The sequence below is a fragment of the Heterodontus francisci genome, chromosome 5 (assembly GCF_036365525.1).
Source record: "Heterodontus francisci isolate sHetFra1 chromosome 5, sHetFra1.hap1, whole genome shotgun sequence".
NCBI lineage: Eukaryota > Metazoa > Chordata > Chondrichthyes > Heterodontiformes > Heterodontidae > Heterodontus > Heterodontus francisci.
The window spans coordinates 146,837,220-146,863,528 of record NC_090375.1 but is presented as its reverse complement, the minus strand read 5'-3'; the positions used below and the strand labels follow the sequence as shown (position 1 = coordinate 146,863,528).

The window sequence follows — 26,309 nt, the reverse complement described above, 5'->3', positions numbered from 1 at the left end:
TCGCTGTAGAAATCCTTGAAAAAGTTACACCTTGTTGAATGAGGTGTAACGGGGTTTTTAGCAGTATACTAAGTTCACAATTACTACTAAACAACCTCACTGTCCCTGAAAATTTAATTTTATTTGTTTAACGTCAAATTACTCCATGATGATAAGTCATTCCACACATTTTAAAAATCTTTTAAAGTTTATGGTATTTTAGCTTCAATCTTTTGTGTCAATATCTGCAAAATTTAAAATTAAGTGGTGATTCAGTGGCTTTTTTTACTTCCTAGTTTGCTGTTTGTGAGAGTACATCAATGTTATTGGCTGCTACCCTGCTTGATGACTTCACTGCTGCTGAATACTTGAAGATCCCCTTGACTTAGCACCAGATTCAAACTGATGTTGGGAAAGGGCAATCCATGCCAGAAATTGATAGATCTTTGACGGCAGCTTTCTTCAAGGTCAGCAGTGAGTGCCATTTCTTCATTGTTGATCACAGGCTTAATAGAGTAGGGAGATTTTGTGATTGGCACAGTTACGGATATAACAGGTGTTACGACCAGGTAAGGCAGGGGTCTAGGGCTCCCCTCTCAGCCTTCGCCTGGTTTGGCCATAACAAGGTTTGATTTTTAATTTTAATTTTTAAAACACAGTGGATCACTGTTGCCCAGACCAATCAGTGAGCGGTTCCCATTGTCTCTTTTTCTTCAACTATCATTTCGAATGCAAAACAAGCAGTCATGTTTCCAGCCATTGTCCTTTTAGAATGCAAATACGTGCAGTCATGTTTTCCAGCTCCTGCTGTGGTCTCTCTAAACAAGTTTTTTTTTTCAGTCTAGCAACAGTTCAAAATTAATGTTCCATATGACAAAACCAACATGTCTCACTTTGGCATGTGTGGTTTTCATGACACAGGCAATAATTTTTGAAAGTGGCTGGAAATCTAATAAGCCTCCACAGTTGTCTGATGAGTCGAACGAAGAGGAGAGTCATTTGAGTGAGGCCGAGTCAAACAGATTGAAATCGCCACAGGAAGGCAAGGTAGACTGCTTAGCTCATTTAGTTAGTTGCGAATACCAGAAAAATAATTGTAGAGATGAAGGAACAGTTTAACATATAGATTGAGTTTTTACATTTTTCCTTTCAAGGAGATGTAAAATTTCTACTGAATCTATAACTTCCAAAAATTAAAGACTCCTAATTCCTGTGTCATTATTTAGTAATGCCTTTCATGACACCTCCACATCCAGTGGAATGAAATGCAATTTTAAAAGAGCATTTCGTTAAAAAAGTACAGGAAAACACACATACATTTCTCTCATTCATTCAGAAATCCTAGAGATTGTTACAACCTGTCTTTTCTTGATAGCAGTGCTGCTTTAAACTGCCATTTTTGACATCCCAATAAGCATGTGATTTTTGGGGAGGTTTGCAGGTTGCACATTTCCATGACAATCTAGGGTGTCTTTGTTCCTGTTAAGTCTGCAGGGGGAGGGTTAGATTTAATTAGCCCTGGTTTGGAGTGCTGATTATGGGTGGATCAACTCTGAACTCTCTTTCAGCGTTCAGATGAGTCATGCTCGGACTTTTCACTTTAGGGGAAGGTTGGTTCCCCTTTCTCCTGACTGTGGGGGGAGTATTCTTTGCTAATCTTCCCTTTGTTCTCTGGAACACTCCTGCTTGCAGGTATTTGTCCAGATTCTACTGCATGCCCCTGCGGCACTTCAACTAGGTGAGGCATCACCCTCACAGGTTTCTGCCCTCTTGATGACTTTCTTTGTCTCTGCAGGTTTCTGTAAATGCTGTTAGCAACTTTGGTGGGGTGCTTCTGGTATCTGCATTTACATAGGAGGATGTGGGGTCTATGTTTTCCAGCATTCGGGGTTGGCTGACTGGACAATGGGGGTTTTCATCTGGGAATCCTCTCGGATCCCCTATAACCTGTCCTCTTTGTCCTTTTCCCCTCTAACTTTTTGCCAACCCTGTGCCCATCTGTCCCCTTTTGTTCTCAGCAGGGGCCCCTCACAATTCACCAGCCCTCTGCTGGAGGATCCTCCAAAAGCCGATACAGGAATTAGGGGTGCAGATTTCACTGTGGGTTGGGGTTTCCCCTCAACCTGGCACATGTGGCAACGCCTACAGTATTCTACCACATCTTTGTGGAGTTTTGGCCAGTCAAACTGCTGTCTTATGCGGGCTTTGGTTTTTCGTATACCGACATGCACAGCCACTGTAATCTCATGGGCCTTTCTTAATATTTCTCTCAGGTACCTCTGCGGCACCACTACCTGGTGAACCACTGTCCACTCTTTGCTCTCAGGTCTGTGAGGAGAACTCCATTTCCTCATCACTACCTCATTCTTTATATGGTATCAATCAGGGACTCCCATAGCTTCAATTTCAGACTGGGCAGCCTGTGTTAACTCTCTCAGTACTGGGTCGGCTCACTGAGCCTCAGCTAGGGAATATTCATTTTATTCATTCCCTAGGTCTTCTAGCTTTCCAAAGAAAGTCTCAGACAGACAGACCTCACGGTCATCTACCTGCAGTGCCAATTCAGTCTCTTCTGCGGGAGCTGGTTTGGCCATGGCCTGATTCACTACACATTCAGGGGAATTGCAGGGGACCGTCTCCTGTTACTGCCCTCTCTGACCTCCTGCTGTCTCTCTTTTACTACTGTGGAAGCTCCCACCTTCGCTCCCACTAGATCATTACCTAGGAGCAGGTCAACCCTGTCCACAGGCAAACTAGAGACAATCCCTACGGTCACCGGTCCTGAAACTAGGTCGCAGTCCTAGTGCACCCAACGTAAAGGTACAGGCCTACACTGCCCTCCAATACCATTTACCACTATTCTGGTATTTACTGCACTTTGGGGGAAAGGTCAGACCTTTTCCCAGTAAAAGAGATCTTGTGGCGCCTGTGTCCCTGAGGATTACTATGGGCTTACTTGCCCCACTCGAGGTATTTGGGATTACTCTTCCTTTAGATACAGGATTCCTGAAGGTCATCAGGATTTTATTAAATTTTCCTTCACTCACAGCAGTACTTTTTCTGGATCTCACTCTTACTGCAGTTAAAGCCACAGCTTGTTCAGCTGTGCTTTCCATCAGTGTCCTTTTTCCTTCACTGAGTGGGTGTGCCCTGATTAACCCTACAGGTTTTCCCCATAGTTTCCAGCAGTCAGCTCTTAGATGACCTGCTTTATTACAATGGAAGCACACAGGTCTCCAGGTCTCATTCCCACTTACAGCACCTTCCTTTTTGGCTGGAGGAGGGCCATCTGTGTCTCCTGCCTTTCTTTCTCTCTCAGGACTGCTTGGGTTTCTATCACCTTCCCACCCTTTGTCCTTCTAGGATTTGTGGACGTGACTAGGAAAGGTTTTCTCCCAGGGAACCAACTTATATGTGAGAGCAAATTCATCAGCCGAAACTGCGGCTTGCCTCGTTCTATGAACATTTTGTTCTTCCACATGAGTCTTTATGGAGACTGGGAGAGAGTTTTTAAATTTCTCTAGCAGAATAACCTCTCTGAGGTTTTCACAGCTGGGCTGCACTTTAAGAGCCCTCAACCACTGGTCAAAAGCCAGCTGCTTACTTCTCACAAACTCCAAGTAAGTTTGATCAGCTTACTTCTTGAGGGTTTGAAATTCTGGTACCAACTCACATGCCCCCGAGGACAGCATTTTTTGCCAGGTCATAATTTGGTGAGCTTTCCTCTAACAACAGGGAATAAACCTCATGGGCTTTTCCTGTTCGCATACTTTGCAACAGAAGAGTCCAAGTCTCAGCTGGCCACTTTAACTGCCTTGCAAATTTTTCAAAAGACATAAAAAATGCTTCCACATCTCCCCCATTGAATTTTGGGATCAATTGGGAAAATTTAAACAATTCAGTACACAGCCCCAAATTACTATTCTCCATATTGGCTATGCTTTCACTGGGACTACTCTATTGCCCCCTAGCTAACTCAGCTCTTTCCTCATGTTTCTTCCGGAAGGTTCTTTCTTTCTCTCTCTCCTCTTTTACTTTCTCTTGTCTCTCTCTTTTCCGTCTTCTAATTCAAGTTTCCTCTGTTCCAATTGTATTGTTGCTAGCAATACCCTGTCGGAGTCTATTTCTAACCCTGTTTCTGATTCTTCAGATTTGAGGGAAAAATGGTTGGCCACTAGTCTTAGGAGATCAGACTTTCTAGCCTTGGCACAAACAGTGATCCCACACTACTCAGCCATTTTTCTCAACTCTTCCACTGACAGTGCTTTTAACTTACCCCAAGTTACTTCACCCTGGCTTGGAGAGCTACTGGCTTCAGTCGCAGACATGTTAGTATTCAAGCACATACAGCTACAAGACAACCTGTACTGAAATCTTTTATTTTTGATTGGGATGAATTTGATTTCCCACTTCAATTTCTCATTTGTCTGTGGGTCCAATCTTGGACAATAGCCCCCAAATTTCTGTTCCGACCAGGTAAGGCAGGGATCCAGGACTCCCCTCTCAGCCTTTGCCTGGTTTGGCCATAATACCGTGTTTATAGCTTCCCCTCAGTGAATCCTTGTTCACCACTCTCTAATTGTAACGGCAAAGAAATCAACCAGACAGGTTTTCTTAGATTTAAACAAGAAAGGTGCAAGTTTATTAACCTTAAAACTCTAATTCGGTTAAAATGACTAGAAATACATGACACAACCATGCTAGCATGCATACGCGATAAACACACGCAAATAGAGACAGAGGAAGAGAAAGAATCAAGGGGAAAGGTTTGAAGCAATAGCTGGAGTTCATTCACTGTTTGCGGATTAGATGTACAGTTTTTGATTGCAGTTAAATCTTGCCGTTCTCGTTGGGGCCCAGTGCACACTTTCACTTGTTTAGCTGCAGGGGTCTTCTCTCCTGAGGTTTAGGTGGCTTCCGTGGGTCCCTGGAAATTTGAGAGGGGGACATTCCTTCTCTGTTGTCTTCAAATTGCCGTCTACTGTCCTGTGAGCACAATTCAAAACTCCAAGTTGGCCAGCAGGTTAGTCATGTGACTAATCCCTTATTTGGAACAACCACTCCTGCGGTTTGTGCATTTCAAAGCTCTCGGTCAGGAGTGGGGGTGCAGTGCAGTGCTGTCTTTTACACAGACAAGATGTGGATCACTGTTGCCCAGACCAATCTTTGTTAATTGAATCAGTGAACGGTTCCCATTGTCTCTTTTTCTTCAACTATCATTTTGAATGCAAAACAAGCAGTCACGTTTCCAGCCACTGTCCTTTTAGAATGCAAATACATGCAGCCATGTTTTCCAGCTCCTGCTGTGGTCTCTCTAAACAAGTTTTTTTTTCAGTCTAGCAACAGTTCAAAATTAATGTTCCATATGACAAAACCAACATGTCTCACTTTGGCATGTGTGGTTTTTCATGACACAGGCAATAATTTTTGAAAGTGGCTGGAAATCTAATAAGCCTCCACAGTTGTCTGATGAGTCGAACGAAGAGGAGAGTCATTTGAGTGAGGCCGAGTCAAACAGATTGAAATCACCACAGGAAGACAAGGTAGACTGCTTAGCTCATTTAGTTAGTTGCGAATACCAGAAAAATAATTGTAGAGATGAAAGAACAGTTTAACATATAGATTGAGTTTTAACATTTTTCCTTTCAAGGAGATGTAAAATTTCTACTGAATCTATAACTTATAAAAATTGAAGACTCCTAATTCCTGTCTCATCATTTAGTAATGTCTTTGTGGCATTGCTAACACTTAGATAAAGTATAACAGTAGTACCTAAGTCATTTAACACCTGGTGAGCATCCTCCTATCTCTAATGGCACTGTGGCATAACCCAAGGATCTGTTTTGGCATTTTTGGTTGAGGGAGAAAGGTTGCCCAGGGCTCCTCTGCTTTTCTTTGAATAGTGCCATAGGAATTTTTAACATCCACCCAAGAGGTCAGATGGGGCCTCGGTTTAACATCTCATCTGAAGTCAACTCTTCCACCGGTCAGGAATGTCAACATTCAGGGAGGTCAAACTAGTTTATCTGCTCTTGCCTCTATATTGGGGCTTGAACAAACAACCTTATGATTCTGAGGCAAGAGCAGATAAACTAGTTTGACTTTATCAGGAGACTCATTTGTGGTTCCTGCTAGCCTTGAATCTGCATTAGCATCAATGACTAGAATGACTGGTACAGGAATGGGATGCAGGCATTCCCTCTCATGCCCCATGCTGTCCACTGTGTAATTAAAAACTCTTAGGCATCACTGCTAGCTGAGATTTAGAGACCAGGAGATTCAAGGTTTGAGTCCCCATCTGTGCTGACTTAGGTCTCCAATGAGGCAATGGCAGGACCATTATAATTGGTCTAAATGTCCAAGATGGGGGTGCAGAAAAACTCACCCTGGTTTCAAATCCTGATTGATATTGAGCCCCTGTTCCCCTTCCCTGTCAGTGTATGTGTGTGGATGTCAGATAATAGGATCAGGCTTTGATCTGATGTTTCTAATGATTAAATGACCTGCCAGAACTCATCTTTAAGTCCACGGAGTGATGTAATGGAGAACAAACAACATTCTTATAATCATAAGAAATGCTGGAACCACTCAGCAGGTCTGGCAGCATCTGTGGAAAGAGAAGCAGAGTTAACGTTTCGGGTCAGTGACCCTTCTTCAGAACTAGCAAATATTAGAAATGTCAAAGGTTATAAGCAAGTGAGGCGGGGGTGGGGCAAGAGATAACAAAGGAGAAGGTGTAGAGAAGGTGCTCGCTCAGTCTGCAAGCAGGACCCTGAGCTTCCGGTTGCTTGCCATTTCAACACTCCCCCCTGCTCTCATCTCTGTCCTGGGATTGCTGCAGTGTTCCGACCTCTACCTTGCAGAAGCTCAACGCCAACTCACAGACACTTCTTCCTACCTCCCTCTGCACCATGACCCCACCACCGAACATCAAGCCACTGTCCAAAGGACTGACCTCATCTCCTCTGGAGATCTTCCCTCTACAGATTCCGACCTCATAGTCCCGCAACCCCGGAGAGCCCACTTCTACCTCCTTCCCAAAATCCACAAACGGGACTGTCCCGGCAGACCCATTGTGTCAGCCTGCTCCTGCCCCACTGAACTAATTTCTTCCTATATTGACTATCTTTTCTCTGCTGGTCCAGTCTCTTCCCACCTACATCCGTGACTGTTCTGACGCTCTACGTCATTTTGACAATTTCCAGTTTCCTGTTCCCAACCGCCTCCTCTTCACTATGGATGTCCAATCGCTCTAGACCTCCAACCCCCACCAGGATGGTTTAAGGGCTCTCCGCTTCTTCCTTGAACAGAGGCCCAACCAGTCCCCATCCACCACCACCCTCCTCCGCCTGGCTGAACCCGTTCTCACATTGAACAACTTCTCCTTCAACTCCACTCACTTCCTTCAAGTAAAAGGTGTTGCTATGGGTACCCGCATGGGTCCTAGTTATGCCTGTCTTTTTGTGGGATATGTCGAGCATTCTTTGTTCCTACTCAGGCCCCCTCCAACTCCTTTTCCGGTACATTGATGACTGTATCGGTGCCGTTTCCTGCTCCCGCCCCGAACTGGAAAACGTTATCAACTTTGCTTCCAATTTCCACCCTTCTCTCACCTTTACATGGTCCATCTCTGACACTTCCCTTCCCTTCCTCGACTTCTCTGTCTCCATCTCTGGGGATAGGTTGTCTACTAATATCCATTATAAGCCCACCGACTCCCACAGCTACCTCGACTACACTTCTTCACACCCTACCTCCTATAAGGACTCCATTCCATTCTCCCAGTTTCTCCGTCTCTGACGTATCTGCTCTGATGATGCTACCTTCCATGACGGTGCTTCTGATATGACCTCCTTTTTCCTCAACCGAGGATTCCCCCCCACTGTTGTTGACAGGGCCCTCAACCTTGTCCGGCCCATTTCCCGCACCTCTACCCCCCCAGAACCGTGACAGGGTTCCCCTTGTCCTCACTTTCCACCCCATCAGCCTCCATATCCAAAGGATCATCCTCCGCCATTTCCACCACATCCGGCGCGATGCCCCTCCCTTCCCCTGTCAGTATTCCGAAGGGATCATTCCCTTCGCGACACCCTGGTCCACTCCTCCATTACCCCCACCACCTCGTCCCCGTCCCATGGCACCTTCCCCTGCAATCGCAGGAGGTGTAATACCTGCCCATTTACCTCCTCACTATCCCAGGCCCCAAACACTCCTTTCAGGTGAAGCAGCAATTTACTTGTACTTCTTTCAATGTAGTATACTGTATTCACTGCTCGCTATGTGGTCTCCTCTACATTGGGGAGACAAAACGCAGACTGGGTGATCGCTTTACAGAACACCTCCGCTCAGTCCGCAAGCAGGACCCTGAGCTTCCGGTTGCTTGCCATTTCAACACTCCCCCCTGCTCTCATGCTCACATCTCTGTCCTGGGATTGCTGCAGTGTTCCAGTGAACATCAACGCAAGCTCGAGGAACAGCATCTCATCTACCAATTAGGCACACTACAGCCTGCCAGACTGAACATTGAGTTCAATAATTTGAGAGCATGACGGGGCCCCACATTTTACTTTTATTTTTAGTTATTTTTTCTTTTTTTCATTTTTTACAAGCTTTTTTTTTTCATGTTTATTTCATTTCATCTTAGTTTGTTCAGTTTGCTTACCCACTGTTTTTTTTTCATGTTTGTACTTGCTGCTGTTCAACCTTCAGTCCGTTAACACCCTATCTGTACTAATGCTTTGTCTTTCAACACACCATTAACATATTGTTTGCCTTTGCTCCATGACCTTTTGGTCAGCTATATGGCCTTGTCCAATCTACACCTTCTCCTTTGTTATTTAGAGATACAGCACTGAAACAGGCCCTTCGGCCCACCACGTCTGTGCCGACCATCAACCACCCATTTATACTAATCCTACAGTAATCCCATATTCCTACCACATCCCCACCTATCCCTATACTTCCCTATCAATAACCTATACTAGGGCCAATTTATAATGGCCAATTTACCTATCAACCTGCAAGTCTTTGGCATGTGGGAGGAAACCGGAGCACCCGGAGGAAACCCACGCAGACACAGGGAGAACTTGCAAACTCCACACAGGCAGTACCCAGAATTGAACCCGGGTCGCTGGAGCTGTGAGGCTGCGGTGCTAACCACTGCGCCACTGTGCCGCCCTATCTCTTGCCCCACCCCCGCCTCACTTGCTTATAACCTTTGACATTTCTAATATTTGTTAGTTCCGAAGAAGGGTCACTGACCCGAAACGTTAACTCTGCTTCTCTTTCCACAGATGCTGCCAGACCTGCTGAGTGGTTCCAGCATTTCTTGTTTTTATTTCAGATTTCCAGCATCTGCAGTATTTTGCTTTTATTCTTATAATCATGCCCGAGCAAGGAGTCAATGTCTTAACAGGACAGAAAATTCACCAAAAAACTGGCTCTATTAACACAAATAGAATATCATTATCATCTTCAGACAAACTTTGGCATAGATACCAACTTGGCTAGGCTGTTAGATATACTGGGAATAGGACTCAGGATTTTCGAATGATGCTTGTACATATGCCCACCATAGTGCATTCTGAAAGTAATCTGAAAAACCTTAAATTCTTAACCAGGCAAACAGATACAGGATGATCCTTAAAGATGTAATCTAGCACCCACATCCAGAACTCATTCTACTGCAGTAATTTTGATGTGTTGCCATTGTGGATTAATCCTTGACTCACATGAACAGTGTATGAATTAAGGACTACACCAACTTACTTATGAATGTACTTTTTGTGTCTGTGATCAGCACAGGGCATAGCCTGTACAGTATGAGCCTTTGACTTATATTCTATTGCGTAGCTATCTCGGTCATCCTATTCGCTTGTCAATTATTACTCTGCTTTGGTTGGACATGTTGACTGTGAGGTCTACTAAATACCCGATTGTAACATTCAGCTGTTTCAACAGCATCTGAGTACTTGTATCACCTATTTTTCCCTCTCCTATGTGCAGCACTTCACAATTATCGTATATTCCATCTGCCAATGTTCTGTCCACTTAAATACTTTGCTCAATTAATTTTCTATTTCTCAGGCTGCCTCCTCAGATTCATTTATTTCTTCTAGTTTGGTACTGTTTGCAAATCAGATCAGTTTGCATTGAGCCTCTAAATTCAAGTTAAGGTAAATGAGAAACACTGCGCACTAAGGCATCTCATTCAGCACTTCTCCTGCTCCATTACTTTAAGTAACTCCTCCAAAACCTGCCTCTTCCTACCCTAAATTTTTAACAAAGAACTCACCGCTTTAAATGTAACATAGCAGTCTTACATATGGAACTTCGAGAATTTTTTTTTTGCAAACCTACACAATGTCCAGTTGAGATGTCAGGGAAGTTAGCCAGGCACAATCCTTCCCTTCGCAATCTATGTCGACTGCTGTTTACTCAGTCACCATGCAAGTAATCTTAAAGTTCATGCCTGATTACGGACTCTATTTTACCTGGCATTGATAGAAACGGTTAGTTCTTTAATTGCTTGTTATCGGTTTTGTTTCTCACCAGGATTTCCAGTACGGCTGTTAATGATGTAGCTTTCTAAACATCTGTAGTCTCAAACTGAACCCTTCCATCATGATGCAAACCTCATTAAGTTGCTCAATTATTTCATGAGGCATCTGATGCTGAATAATGTAAATAAAGACTAAAGTGAAGAACACACTGGACATCCCTTTATTAGTTTTTCCTGAATTAAATGAAAAATTTTGACATTGATGTATTTCTAAACAGTGAAACATTGCACCAGAGTCTTCTAAGGATTAAGGCTAAAACAATGTTTTTCTCCACGTCTGAACACTGAAACTCAAACATAGCAGTCACATCTTATAATGGAACACTGCTAAAATAAATGTAAGTGGCATAGTAACTTTAATATTGCTCATTCATAAATATCAGTTGTTTTAAGGAGTTACTGTTAAATAGACACAGCAACCAGGTTATGAGTGTAGTGACAGACTTTAGACATCACTGCAGTAATAGGTTCAGGTGATGCTTTTTCTGTACGTAAACAATCGCAAGAATACTAAGTTTTAATATTCAATTATTGCTGTTTCAAACACTGAAGTACTGGTAAGTATTACAGTGCAAGAATGGTATAGCTATTCGTTACATAATTCACCAAACGGTAAAGCTAATCAGATGTCCCAAATGAAATAATTAAATTCCTTTGTCTACAAATGCAACATACTGTCACTTATAAAATAGCCGAGTAAGCCCTTTTGTTTAAAACTCTAGAATGAATTGAGTGCTCGGTGAGGTCCATTGCACAAATTAAAACACAATAACAAATGGTAACAAAGCAGGCTGCATACATTTACACTAAAGACACACATGTAGTATTCTACTGGTACAGTATTTCAGGGAAACAATTCTCTTCAATGGAGATCACATTTTCTTTTAAGTACTTTTGTGACTAATTTCCTTATCTTTCAATGAGTGTAAATGCAAGTAATTTCTGTTGACTTGTGTCCCTTCTGATATAATGCTCTCATTAGTGTCCATTTAGTGTTCTGACTTCTTGCACATGATAGAAATGAATAATTCTTAATTTCCTCTATTTAGCACAATTATTTTTTCAGGAAAACACAAATCACAGAAGTGTTTTGACCACGATTAAGTTAAATAGTTGGGCACTTGCATATTAAGACAAACTGTATATTTTTCAACTGTAGTTAGCTACAAGTATAGTTAACTTAAGTCTTTGTTCTTTTGTTTCCTATGCTCTTTTCTTAGAAACATTCAAATTCTAAACAGCAAATTGAAATGACAAGATGTTACCTCCTACCATGATAAAATATTATATAAAAAATAACTTTAAACCTTGGGTACAACAACAAAGTCAAAGCATACAATCTGAAAAAACATTAGTTTTAAATAGATACACATACTACAGTGGAAAGTACTCCTTAGTTCATTTGTTTAATTGAATGTTAAACAAGTTAACTTTAGCTCGTAAATGCCAAGGCACCACCATTATTAGTTGGTGAATATGTCCTCCTTTCACATAAAAGATAGGACCACTTTTATACTCAAATACAGTAACCATTGGATGGTTCAAGTATCTCCTGTAACAAAACTAAGTTTTACCTGTTCAGATGAAAAACTTCATGCTACTTTACAGGCTGAAGATCAATTCACAGGCCAGGGCTATTGCCACCTACTTGATAATTGTACAGCAATGCAAAAATAAAAACGAGAAATATTTAGTGCAAAACTTCCCCTTCCAAATAGAACTCAAATTTAGAGAACACCCGGTGAACATGAAATGCTGCCTGATTTGATTTGTATCAAGAGGAACAGCCATGGTTGAGTGATTGGTCTAGTTAAAGACAATGATCCATCTGCCACTTCAAACCATGCTGCCCTTGTTGCCACTTCTCGACAATGTCCATGCGACAACTGCAAAAACAGAATAATGGGCTGTTTGAGATCTGTTTCTCATCCTATCCTGCAGATCTTGTTATATTTGAACAGTGGCAAAATTCGTGCTCATTTTCCGCTCAGCAGTCCATTTTTACTTTCTCTAATGAGTTGCTTATTTTTCCTAAAGTTTTTTTGATGCGTAACGCAGTGAGCCGTGCGGATGGATTTTGATACCAACATTCCTTCATCAGCTTGGCAAGAGCAGACAGGGTCTGAAACAAATGAATGTGAGTAATATTATATAAAATAACCATCTTTTTCCCCAAAACTATGGCACAAGTCGCTTTTAAAAGAAACGAAAGCTTATTCTGAATTTGCAGTATGACATGTACACATTACATTGTTTTGTACATCAAAGTGAGAGGGGAAATATTTAGGGGGGATATACGTGGAAAGTTCTTTACGCAGAGGGTGGTGGGTGCCTGGAACGCGTTGCCAGCGGAGGTGGTAGACGCGGGCACGATAGCGTCTTTTAAGATGTATATAGACAGATACATGAATGGGCAGGAAGCAAAGAGATACAGACCCTTAGAAAATAGGCGACATGTTTAGATAGAGGATCTGGATCGGCGCAGGCTTGGAGGGCCGAAGGGCCTGTTCCTGTGCTGTAATTTTCTTTGTTCTTTAAAACAGTGTCCGTTTACATATCATCTTCACATGGAAAGTTAAAAAGGCTCCCTTGTTTCTTTCTTGGGCTTTTCTATTTTTTTTTTTTTAAACACTCCTGTGTCACTTCGCCTTAGCAGAAGGAGCTGTATTTGCTCCCCATTCAGGGTCCCCATGCACAGGTTCCCTGTTCACGGTCCAGGCGCACATGCCCCCACGCCTGCACACTGGGACCCTGAGCGGGAGGAACTGTATTTGAATACAGCTCGATAAAGCTATGGTTTATTCCTGCAATATACATAATAGAAATAACTATTCTTTTTTAAAATGTTAAACTGGCCTGATTGAATGAATGACATTCTTTTGAACTACAATTATGGTCTGTAATCAGTTGTGGGATGGCTAGAAGAGGTTGTCCAAGGAGCAGGAGATTATGGGGTGGGGTTGGGAGTCTCCTCGGGACTCAAAGGGGTGGGGTGTCAGGACAGAGATTGGGGCTCAGGATTGGTGGTTGGGGAGAGGGTGACGGGGACTGAGGTTAAGGGAGAGGGGGAGTTTAGGGACATGCAGGTCAGGGATGCGAATTCAGGGGAGAAAGGCACAATGAAATCAGAGTCAGGAAATTGGGGCTCAGGCAATGGGAGAGAGGGAGACTAGGGTATCAGATGGGTAGGAGTGGGATGGGTGTAGGACCCAGCAGCTCTGAAGAACTGGGAGCAGCTGTAGCAATGTGTAGAGTGGGAGTGGCACTGAAAGAGGAATGGCCAATAAAGGGGTGAGTGAAACCTGCGGACCTTACTGTGGGGGTAAATAGTGTGATTGTTTCAGATTTGCCCACCAGTGGAAACAAAGAGGATGGAGGCTGAAGACCCTCAGGAGCATCACAAGATCCAATACATGGAGGAGAAACAGGATGGCTGAATAAGGTAGGCAGGAGCACTCCTACTCCTCCATGCTCTACCGAAGGGGAAATATATATAAAAAAACCTTCTGTACCATTTCTTTAGAGGTCTCCAGCAGTCCCTTTAAGGCCCGCTGTAGAACTGGAAAAATTAGTCAGAACATGCTAGGCGCAGCCCCACTTAGTTATCTGTGCATTTTGCAAAAGTGCCCCAAAACAGGCACATGTTCCTTTTTTGCATAATTAAATTGATCCAATGTTAATTTCAGGTGGCTGCCAGGGATGTCTAAAAAGATTGAGAACCAATATGGCAGCAGCCATGCTGCTGGCACAAATTAAGTGCAAGACCATGTGACCAGGAATTGGTATACACTGCACTTGTTTTACACCTAAAAACACACAAAGCGCATACCAATTTCCATGCCAGTGCGTCCAAATAACTTTTGCTGAATGTGGCCCAAACCCCCCAGATGCCAGGATCCTGGATCAGACCCACCATATAAATTGAGTTCAACACTCCTGCTCTTACCTATATAAATGAAGAAGCAAAATACTGTAGATGCTGGAAATCTGAAATAAAAACAAAGTGCTGGAAATACTCAGGTCAGACAACTTTCATCTGATGAAAGATCACAGACCTGAAACGTTAACCCTGCTTCTCTCTCCCCAGATGCTGTCTGACCTGAGCATTTCCAGCACTTTCTGTTTTTATCCTCTGTAATAGCTTGCTCCTTTCTGTTTCGAGTCTGCATGATCCATGCACACTCATGACACCCACTTCTACCTCTCTGCCATAATCTTTACTCTTCAAACACCACTGTGCTATCTGACTGATCAACTGACACCAAGGTCAGAATTTTATGCCACCCCAGCGAGCCGGATGGTGGTGGTGGTGGGGGGGTGGAGGAGAGAGGTGGTGTAAAATTGAACAGGAAGCAGCAGGAGCCCTTCTCGACCCACTCCAGCCTCCGTCCCACTTTACGTAGAGCAAGGGGGAGGGTGAAAAACGGGCCGCCCGCCTGCCCCCCAGACCAATCAAGGCCCTTAAGTGGCCTGACAATCGGGCCTGATTGAGGTCCACACCCGCTTCCCCAACCACTCCCAGGACCCAAAACGCCGCCCCCCCCCTTCCCCCCCCAAATGACCACCCTTGGGTCGCCGGGGCCCAACCAATTACCCCAGCGTGGCAACCCAAATTTACCTGCAGTCCTGGGTCCATGTCCTCGGTTGGGCCGCAATCCCAGTAATGGCTACCGCTCTCGGTGGCGCTGCTGGGATTAAGAGCTGCCGGCCCAGTTAAAGTCCGGTGACCCATAAAATGCGGGACGGATCCCTGGACTAGGCGGAAGCACGTTCACCACCAACTTTTACATTAGTAGCCCGCCCAACGTAAATTCCAGCCCCAAATCCTGGATGAGTAAGAATTTCTTTCACCTTAGCCCCAAAATCTCCTCCTTCCCTGGCTGCTCTTTCAGGTTAAACCAGCAGTTGCACAATCTTGGTGGCATTTGACCCGAAATCGTGCAAAGCTGACAGGCTCGGCACCACCAAAACTACTTATTTCCACCTGTACAACATTGCCAACCTTGGGTTCTAACTAACCCCCACTTATTTCTGAAACATTCATTCATGTGTTGATCACTTCCAGATGCAACTATTCCAATGCTCTACTCCTGAGTTCCACCATTCACACCTGGCTTTCCAGGTGGCACAGTGGCGCAGCGGTTAGCACTGCAGCCTCACAGCTCCAGCGACCCGGGTTCAATTCTGGGTACTGCCTGTGTGGAGTTTGCAAGTTTTCCCTGTGTCTGCGTGGGTTTCCTCCGGGTTCCTCCCACAAACCAAAAGACTTGCAGGTTGGTAGGTAAATTGGCCATTATAAATTGGCCCTAGTATAGGTAGGTGGTAGGGAAATATAGGGACAGGTGGGGATGTGGTAGGAACATGGGATTAGTGCAGGATTAGTAAAAATGGGTGGTTGATGGTCGGCACAGACTCGGTGGGCCGAAGGGCCTGTTTCAGTGCTGTATCTCTAAAACTAAAAAAAACTAAAAACTCTGCCCCTAACTGGTTCCCGTCTTCCAACATAACAATGTCAAAATATCTGTCCTCATCTATAGATCTCTTCCTGGCACTGCCCTTCCTGACTTTTGCAAACTCCTTCAGCCCCATATTCCTCTGCCCTTACAACTCCAGAAGCCTTTGCATCCCCCTCCCTCTACTTCACCGATGGCCAGAGCTTTTTCCATCTCAGCCCACACTCCCTTTTTCTCCTAAAACAGCTCTGCCTCACTAACACTCTGCCCTCCTTGAAAATCTTCCTGAGAACCTACTACTTTAATCGAGTTTGACACTAATCCTTCTCTCACCATTGTTTGGTTTCTGGTTATTTTGCCTCAGTTATGCACTTTGAAGCTTTTTTTTTATACACACACATGTATATAAAGTTTAATCTACCGTTTTAGAATTGTTGAGGGGCAAGAGTTATGCTTGGAATGAATAAATGCAATTGGTAAGATATTTGCTTACAAGTCCCAATAGTACTGCAGGATGGCTCAACCAAGATGGGAATACAGGTCTGACTGAAGGGTAACAGTGAGATATAAAACTTTCCATGTCACCTAGAACACTACTTACTTCACTAGCACAGATAGAATGAGAAAAAGAATGAAAGCATTTGAACTGGTGAAAGGCAGTACACAATTGTTAAAGACCATCCAGGTTGGCTGACATGAAGTTAATTTCCAGGCTCCCAGCAGGAAGCCACAGTTAAAGCAAACCCATCTTGGAGACAGGGCTACAATACTGTAGTGGTGATTCTCTAACCCATGCTTCACATTGAGCACAGCTTCTCACTGTAAGTTTAGGATTGGTGAGTTTACACTATAATGTCAAACAAGACAGGACGGGTTTACACTGTGTAATTTGTAGCAGGCTACTGCTCAAGAGGCATGTATGAGAGTCAAGAAGAGCCCAGCAGTGAGCAGATAGTTCAGAGGTTATTATTGCTGTGTTCCTTCTAAGATTCATGTTCTATGTTCCCTTGCTAAGCAACAGTATATCTGCATTATTGTTAGTGTAAATATAGCTAGTTCCCTGGAGTATTTCAGTAGTTTTGTCACGTCTTTGATTCTGCCTCCTTACACTTTTGGATTTCAAAAGTCCAATCATATCATTAGAACTCAATGGCAAGGGAATTCTTTGGACCTACTCCCACCTCATAGATCCGAGAAATTTCCGGGCCACTATGTTGCGTGTCCTCCTCTGTGAATTTTAGGTACAGGAGATTAAAAGCGGTGGATCAATGGAACGAAGCTGATTAGTAGGAACATCAAAACATACATAATAGCATGCACTTCCTTTGGATTAGAAGTTGAAGATGAAAATATAAGAGGCAATTTGGAAGCATCAGAAACATGGGTTTCAGTGAGATTTCACAGATGAGAATGAGAAAGCAGAAGATGGAAAAGCAGATCACTGCGATTCAGGAAGAGATTAGGAATAGTGCATATTAAAGTGAGAAGAGGATACAACAGACTTGGCAGGTGCAGTATGATCAATAACTCTGGAATGAAATGGGGAATTAACAAATTATATTATACAAACAAAAAGGTATTGAACTCACAGGGTCCGAAAACCATCTGTTGGGAATATTTGGTCTTTGCTGTTCCACACATACAATTTTTCGCATATCTTCAAAGCTGGGGTCATTCGGTACCACATCATAGAATGGAGGTTTATACTCTTCTGCAATACCTGCAAAGGCGAGAAGAATTAAACTTCTAAGCACATGTAATTTGAATGACACAGTGTAGAACTATCTTAAGTAAATGCGACAACCTGAAAAGGATCAGGAGGGCTGATATCCAATGCCATGCAATGTCCCTGACCCAGGGGATCTGACGGCAGACGACGCCCCAGACACCAGGGTTCCCAAAGTGGGCGATGCCCTGGGGTTCTCACAGCAGGGGACAGCCCTGGCCACAGGGTTCTCAAGGATCATCCTGGAATGCAAAGATAAACTCCGGTTTCTTTTCTCAACTGCAAACCATCGTCTTAAACCCCTCTCCCCTGTCTTCTTCACCCATATCTCCATCAATAGGTGTGAGGAGCTCATGGACTTTTTTATCACTAAGATTGAGACCATCCGATCAGCTGCCTCTGCTGCATCCCTCCTTTACAATAATCTACCTGGCCAAACCTTCTCTAAAGATCTGCCCTGCCCTAGCTCGGAACTCGTATCTTTCTCTAGTTTCTTCCCTATCTCCCCTCATACCCTCTCCAAACTTATCTTGTCCATGTGACCCACCACCTGCTCCTTCGACCCTAATCACACTTAACTGCTGACCACTCAAATTCCCCTCCTGGTCTCATGTTAGCTGATATTGTTAATGGTTCTCTCTTCAGGTGCTGTTCCTCTCACCTTTAAATCTGCTGTCATCACTCCTCTTCTCAAAAGACTAACAGTTGGAATGGGCAGGTTGCCTTATGAGGAAAGGTTGGACAGGCTAGGCTTGTATCTGCTGGAGTTTAGAACAGTAAAGAGGCGATTTGATTGAAACTATGAGATCCTGAGGGGTCTTGACAGGGTAAATGTGGAAAGGATGTTTCCCTTTGTGGGATAATCTAGAACAAGGGGTCGCCCATTTAAGACAGAGATGAGGAGAAACTTTTTCTCTCAGAGGGCCGTAAGTCTTTGGAACTCTCTTTCTCAAAAGGCAGTGGAAGCAGAGTCTTTGAATATTTTTAAGGCAGAGGTAAATAGATTCTTGATAAGCAAGGGGATGAAAGGTTATCAGGGTAGGCAGGAAATATGGAGTTGAGCTTACAATCAGATCAGCCATGATCCTGTTAAAAGGCAGAGCAGGCTCCTGGGACCAAGTGGCCTGCTCCTGCTCTGAATTCGTAAGTCCGTATGTCGCGGCCCTGGGGTTCTCAAGGTGGACAATATCCCGACCCCAGGTTTCTCAGTGGGCAATGCTTCTGGTTCCGGTGTTCTCACAGTGGGTGATGCTACTGGCCCTGAGGTTCTCAAGGTGACAACACAGGCACCGTGGTTCTCACAGGGACCAATGCCCCAGCACAGGGGTCACACAGTGGGTGATGACCCTGGCTCCGGGTTTCTCAGGCCAGGGACGACTTTGTGTAAAGTTGTGCCCAAGAAATATCTGGACCACTTCCTATTGTGGGAATGGTAAAGCAAAAACTCTGAATTCTTTTTAAATCTTTATATTTTTAACTTTAGATCAACACACAATACCATAATGTTGAAATGTTTGAACATTTGGAAATTAAAATAATACTGTGTCAGAGGTCTTTAGTCAATCGACACATCTGTATCAGTTGGGCAGGTTCAAACAGACTTGGGATGAGGTACATGCTAGAGCTAGGGGTAATCTGGGTAAGAGAATTCATCCTGTTTAGCCTGCTCTCTGTTAACGTACAGTCCCACCAATAATAGTTGTGGAAAAGTCCACAGTCCAGTCCAGTGTTATTCTCTAATGTTTTATGAAGGTCACGGTCTGAAGTAACATCTAGTTTTTTTCTTAAGTCATCCTAAAGAACTATCCAAAGATGTTGCATCACAAAGTACTTCTGTGTGGTAGGCTCCTTATGTAAATGTTTAGACAGCTTCCAAGTGAAGATTCTTTTTTCATCCTGTGTGGAAGTAACAGTCCAGGGCAATAGTGCCAATAAATCAATTGGTCCTAGCTCTCCTAATTATTTATTGGGTTTAATGATTGAATGGCTGATCTGCTCAGCATGAATCAAACAAACCCAATTTGATTTGCATTCTGTGCTGAGTTAATTGATCTCACTAGAGCTGTGGTAGGGATACTAAAATTGAACTTGGATAGGAAGAAAATTAGGCCTGACTTCAACCAGAAGAGTACAAGCGTGGGTACATAAGGATTGGGTTCCAGGATTTCCACTCCTGATCTCTATACAGTATTTTTACCTTACTTCTGTCTTGGCCTATATTTAACTCTCAACCAACATCACTAAAACAGTTTATCTGGTCATTATCACATTGCTGCTTGTGGGACCTTGCTGTGTGCAAAATGGCGGCATGTTTTCTACATTACAGCAGTAATTACACTTGAAATGTAATTCACTGAGTTATAAAGCACTTTGGGATATTCTGAGGATGTGAGAAGTGGTACATAAATGTGATTGTTTTTCTGCACCCAGAGTTCAATTAAATGCCTATCCATGCTGACTCCAGATGTGCACATTAAGAGATTTTCTGTCGCCCTCGCTTTGCATTTGTGGATTTTCAGAACTGACCTGCGAAACTGTTACTCAGGATATCCAGAACTGCACCAATTGGGTCTCCCAGTGAACAACTTACATTTATGTAATACCTTCCACAAAGCAAAGCCTACCGAAGTGCTTTATAGGAGGTGCTGGGGACAGCAAACAGAAAGTGTATAAGTAGGGATCAAAAGCACAAAGATGTAGGTTTCAATGGAGCTTTTTGAAAGTTAGGAGATAGGTTATCAAGGGGAATGGGCTTAGGAAGAGAATGCAGGATGTGGTAGCTGAAACATCTACCAACAGTGGAGCAGATTTTTTATTTAGAATTACTTCCTGATTATAGAACACTTGCTAGAAACAGCTTTCCAGTAAGATTTTACAATACCGAGCAGGCTATTAAAAATACTGCAACTCAGGGAGCTATATTAAAGTTAAACATCAACAATTTTAAACAATCATTTGATTTCCTTAAGGCATAAGATTTTCAAAATTTCAACTAATTTACTTTACTTTTCTGGAGTTCAACCTGATTGAGATGTCAAGTCTTGTAATAAAAAAAATACTTGCAAAAGTAGTAGCTATAGTAATGCTCACCATTACTGAATGTCCTCCTAGTTACTTCCCACAATACAAGTCCAAATGCCCAGATGTCTACACGTTTGTAGGCATCAAAACAATCAACTTGAATAGTTTCTTCAAGTACCTCTGGCGCCATATATCGTTTCGTGCCCACTTTAGGATTATTCCCAACATCTAACTGATTGTTAGTTTGAGAATGCATCACTGCTAACCCTACAAAAAGAGACATCAATTATTACAGCATTTTTGCGAACAAGTTATCTTCTTCAAAAGCAAAGGCAGTGCAGGACTTTAAGTACTCACCAAGATCAGCGATGCAACAATGCAGGTTCTTTTTAACTAAGATATTTTTGCTTTTCAGGTCTCTGTGAGCAATTGCAGGCTTTCCCTCAGTTCCAAAAATTTCATTGTGGAGGTGCACCAAACCATTGGCAATAGATAAGGCAAAATTCAGACAAACTACAGTGTCCACTGCATTTCGTTGTAGATAGTCATAGAGTGAACCATTCTCATGATAGTGAGTGATGAGCCAAAGTTGGGTGCTAGAATTCCTTGACGTCATGTCTGAAGCAATGAAACCTAAAAATAGAAAATACAAACAGTAAGTTATGATTGTATTACAACACAGACTGTTTTTCTAACTCTTGGAGAAAGATGCAACAAGTGACATGGAACAAAGAGGTAGAGCAAGGAGTCTGAAAAAACAAAAAGCAGGTGATCAGGACAGGGTAACTTCTTGTGCCCTAACAAAACAGCTTGGCAAAATGTAAATTCTTTTCTTGCTTTTCGCATGTTTAGTTGGATCTTTCCTATACAATTTCATCTCTTTCTATGGCATTTATTTTCTTTCTATAATTTTTCATTTTACTCCTAATTTATATCTGGTCTTCTGGTACTTTTTTTTCCACTGACAACCAGCTTGGTTTCCAATTCATGTATCAAGACTGTCATAATACTGCTATTTTCACTGAGGTAATTTACATATCATGAATAGCAGCATTACTGGTCTCTCTTCTCATCATATTTTTTTCTCTTTATCCATGCTAATTGTTTTGATTTCACCCAATTTTCACATTTCCTGATTATTTTACACTCCATAAAAAAAAATCTTTAAGTCCTTTTCTCTGACTTGGAAGATTTCCATATTGTAGTTGTGATGAGGTCAATCCTTGATGCACATTTACATGTCAGACCAAGACCACAGCATGTGAGTATAATCATTATGAATGCTCCAAGCCAAACAGTGGCCAGATAGCTGGGACCTCGAAGCCGACTTTGAAATGCATGGGGTGGTGATAAAAATCTAGCAAAGGGCCATTTTTAGGTATGAAATATAACGACACAACAAGGAAATAATCCAGTAAGATATCTGCATTGGGCTAAACAATTGTATCATGGTAATTTACACCATTAAATTCCTACCTATTGGGAGCAAATATTATGTCACAAATCTACAAAATCACAGGGAATTGGCTGACAAAGACCCATTGTACAGACACCAACATGATGTCTTCGCAGGTCTTTTGTAGTGGGCAATCAGTACGAATGTTTTGTCTTTGTATCACTCTATGCAGGGTTACATTATTTTTAATAACGCATGTTGTGATTGTGACACCTTTTGGTTTCCATTATTGAATGATGCTTGTATTGCGATTTAGATTTCAATAACTTCAGCTGTAATGCATGCAAACTTGCCTCAGGCATGAATAAGCATGGGTTATGGCTCTCTCCACAGATGCTGCCTGACCTGCTGAATGTTTCCAACTTCATTTTAAATGAAGGTAGCTACTTAGGGGTGTTCTTACAGGTTGTGAGCAAGGTAGGTGTCATTTCTATATGAATGTTCATCCAAAGCAACAGACATCTCTTCTCCAGTTTCGCTTGTTGCTTAACTTGCCCGACTGAATTTTACATGGTCTATAATGAAAACCAATTTAAATTCACACTTTGCATCAAAATCAAGGGCATATATAAATTATTTCTCACCTAATATATTCTCGTGGCGAAGCAGAACAGTATTATAAATTTCAGTCTCTCTAAACCAAGATTTCTCGTCTCTAGAGGAGAAAATTTTCACAGCAACGTTTTCACCTTGCCACTGACCTCTCCAAACTTCTCCATAACGACCCTTTCCTGTTTCAGGTGAGGAAAAAAGGCAAATTTTAAAAAAATAATCTTTTGGATATTTTTCGTGATGCTGAAATTTAGTTTGTGTTGGAGTAGGAAACATTTTTCCTTTTTTGAGCTTCATAGACTGAACCAACAATTCTAAAAAATTACGGCCACACTCAGTTTCACATAGAAATATTGTGAACTTGTCAATTTACAATACATTTGTTTTGTTCTCAGCTAAGCTCAAATATGCTGGAAATGAATTAAGAGAATTGAAGGGAACCACCTCTCTCTCCCCATCTAACACCGCACCCCACCCCCCCAACCACCCCAATGGATAAATCAAATTGACAGATAATTACAAGCTGCCAAACTCTGGTCTTAAATGTAAGATGCAGCAAAACATGCTGTCAATGGAGAATAGAACATAAACACCAAAATAATTTTTTTTCTGCGCTTGAAGGTTTCATGTTATGTCAGACAACAGTGGATTGGTATTTGTGGCTGTACAATGAGAGTCACAGATAAAGCTTAATCCCACAAAACATCTAGCAGATGATCAGAAAAGCAGATATTGGGTATGACAAATAGTTATAACATGTTTAGGTATGGTAGAGCAAGTGCATAATGGTTACAAGGCAGAGGAGCTCTAATCTTTATTTAATAAAGGAAACAAGCAAACTGGTTGCCCGAGGTATTTGTATTGTGGCAAATTTGGCGCAGCTATTTTTCCAATACCTATAATTTTTACACATATTGTACCATTCCTAGACCTATTACACACATGCAAACACTATGATACACGAACCTGTTGCTGCTACTCACCACATCGAGGAATGTTATATGTATTTTACCAGATGTAAATCTGCTTCTTTTAAACTTTTGAACCACACTGGAACATTTCACCCTACTTTACAATATTGTGCTTGTTTAGTGTTGACAGTTCATCTACACTGAAGATTTGTTTTGGACATGTGGGTGGCTTCTTAATCATTAACTGTCATGTTTATTTTGAGGAAATCAGGAATTTGCAACTTCTAGCTTTACAGATATTTTGCATTGTCTAACTGATATCACCCTTAGCTTTGACTGTATATTACCATTATAGTTTTGACAACACACTATAGATTTTTGTGTCTCTTGCTGTGTTTTCTGATGACAGGCTCTTCCAGGATTCATGATTTGGGGATATAAGGGAACAAGGTTTCCACAACCCCTTTGGTTCATTTGCAGAGTTTGGTTTTCATGCATTGCAGATGTCCCTTGTTAGTAGGCTATTAAAATATTTACATTTCTCGCTTTATTATTTCAGTATTTGAGCAAACCTTGCAGTTTAACTTGTTCAAATGCTCTGTGCCCACAAGACTCTTCAGTACTGAAGCAAGGAAGCCTTAGTGTAAATAATTGTCTGCTAGGTGTTTTGCTTTACTGGCAGGATTACATCATTTGGCTTTCCAACAGCTAATGTGCCAAAAGTTGTTTAACGTGCATAAACACACATTTCCCCTTCAAATTTGATATTTTTGGATTTATTCTCATCAGACAAAAATGTTTTAGGAGGTTGGCATGCTAAACTAAAATCAGACATTTCTGCAAATATTTGGCCATCTTATGATGAAAACCAAAACCTTCAGACACTTGGTTTGTTCCAGGAAATTTCTGTCTCCCCTGGACAACCAGTTTGTAAGTTTTCAGCTGACCTGTAATAGTTTAGTTTAGTTTAGAGATACAGCACTGAAACAGGCCCTTCGGCCCACCGAGTCTGTGCCGACCATCAACCACCCATTTATACTAATCCTACACTAATCCCATATTCCTATCACATCCCCACCTGTCCCTATATATTTCCCTACCACCTACCTGTACTAGGGGCAATTTATAATGGCCAATTAACCTATCAACCTGCAAGTCTTTGGCATGTGGGAGGAAACCGGAGCACCCGGAGGAAACCCACGCAGACACAGGGAGAACTTGCAAACTCCGCACAGGCAGTACCCAGAATCGAACCCGGGTCCCTGGAGCTGTGAGGCTGCGGTGCTAACCACTGCGCCACTGTGCTGCCCCTAACTTGTTACAACTAAAATCAAATTAATAAAAATAATTTGTAAAGGAACACCAATTCAATCCATCCAACTGTCTTTTTAAACCTTGTATAGTCTTTCTCTCCATTCTTTTAATTTCATTATTTTGCTACTTTGTTAAATTTAAAATTGTTCACTCTCCCTTTTTCTTCTGCCTTTCTTGCTCCCCCAACCCATTTTGGAAGTGACAGCTTAAAAAAAAAGGACATTTGAAAAGCTACAAAGTCAGCTTTCTCATCAGTTGAATGCCCATGATACGAAGACTGACAGTGTTGCCTTGCCAAGGCAATGTGGTGAAATAGGCTACTGATGAACAAGTATATCATTTACAATCTCTAAAAGAACAATACATCTTACTAAGGGCTAATTCCAGTGAATAAACTGAAACATCCACATTCTTGTTTGCTTGGTGGCCATGGTCAAATTGCCTATTTCAAATAAACATGGCTGACATCTTGGCCTACTTTACCCACCTACACATTCCATCAATGTGATCTGTCTGGCGACTGTACGTTGTACTAAAAATGGCAAACCTGACCCACTGCCTGATGTACGAGAGTGATCAAGCAAATCCTAAGAATGAAGAATATGAAACAGCATTAATTTAGAAGCAGAGACATTATTATATGGTTACAACACTTTAGAACAGTCAACATTTGAATTCTGGTCTTAATTGACATTTGCACAACAATTCTCTTTGGAGAGAGTTTGTGATGAGTCAGAGGGGGAAAAGATTGGGAAGGCCAACTGAAGAAAGAGATTAATGTAGCATGCTTATGCTGCTTCTTTGAATGGGAATATTGTTCACAGACCACCACAACGTAGTCAACAAAAGAGAGAAGTGAATGCCAAGCTTGATTTCTTAAAACTAGATATGTATTACCTGCTTGATCCTCCTATCCCATTCTTGCCATAAGTGAAGACGGAATTATGTGGCACCATTGATCTCAGCACCTTAATCAACTGATGTTGCAGGAACTTTGAGTACAGCTTTGCAGGTAAGTGTGTAAAGTGTGAAATGCGTGTGTCTAAATCAAATTACAGTCAATGCAGATTAGAAGACTCGTGTCAGATTACATTACTTCAAATTAGAATATGAGTTATTAATAACAAAGGTATTAAACACCTAGCTGTCTCACCTGCTAGGTGAAAAGTCAGATGAGAGAGCTAGGTGGAAATTGTCAGCTATAACTGAAAACTAAATAGCGTATAAGAATTTGGAAGGCAAGGCACTGTAAATTTCTTGGAAACAGCTTAAAGCCACAATTTTTCCAAATAAACCTACCTATTTAACCATTTTTAATAGAGTTTTAAAAATGGTA

General features: G+C 42.2%; 1 protein-coding gene across 4 annotated transcripts in view; it reads right to left on the bottom strand.

Moving 5' to 3' along the window:
- Nucleotides 1-10,678: 10,678 nt before the first annotated feature.
- The window catches only part of LOC137370088 (activin receptor type-1), a 174,841-nt gene continuing 159,210 nt past the window's right edge, over nt 10,679-26,309 (bottom strand). For all 4 annotated transcript variants that reach the window (XM_068032211.1, XM_068032213.1, XM_068032214.1 and 1 more), the window contains 6 exons: nt 25,461-25,560; nt 22,781-22,927; nt 21,098-21,373; nt 20,810-21,007; nt 17,583-17,713; nt 10,679-12,662 (listed from right to left, as the gene is read on the bottom strand). In XM_068032211.1, the coding sequence (XP_067888312.1) occupies nt 12,528-12,662; nt 17,583-17,713; nt 20,810-21,007; nt 21,098-21,373; nt 22,781-22,927; nt 25,461-25,560 (987 nt within the window). In that variant the 3' untranslated portion in view covers nt 10,679-12,527. The remainder of the gene's footprint in view (nt 12,663-17,582; nt 17,714-20,809; nt 21,008-21,097; nt 21,374-22,780; nt 22,928-25,460; nt 25,561-26,309) is intronic.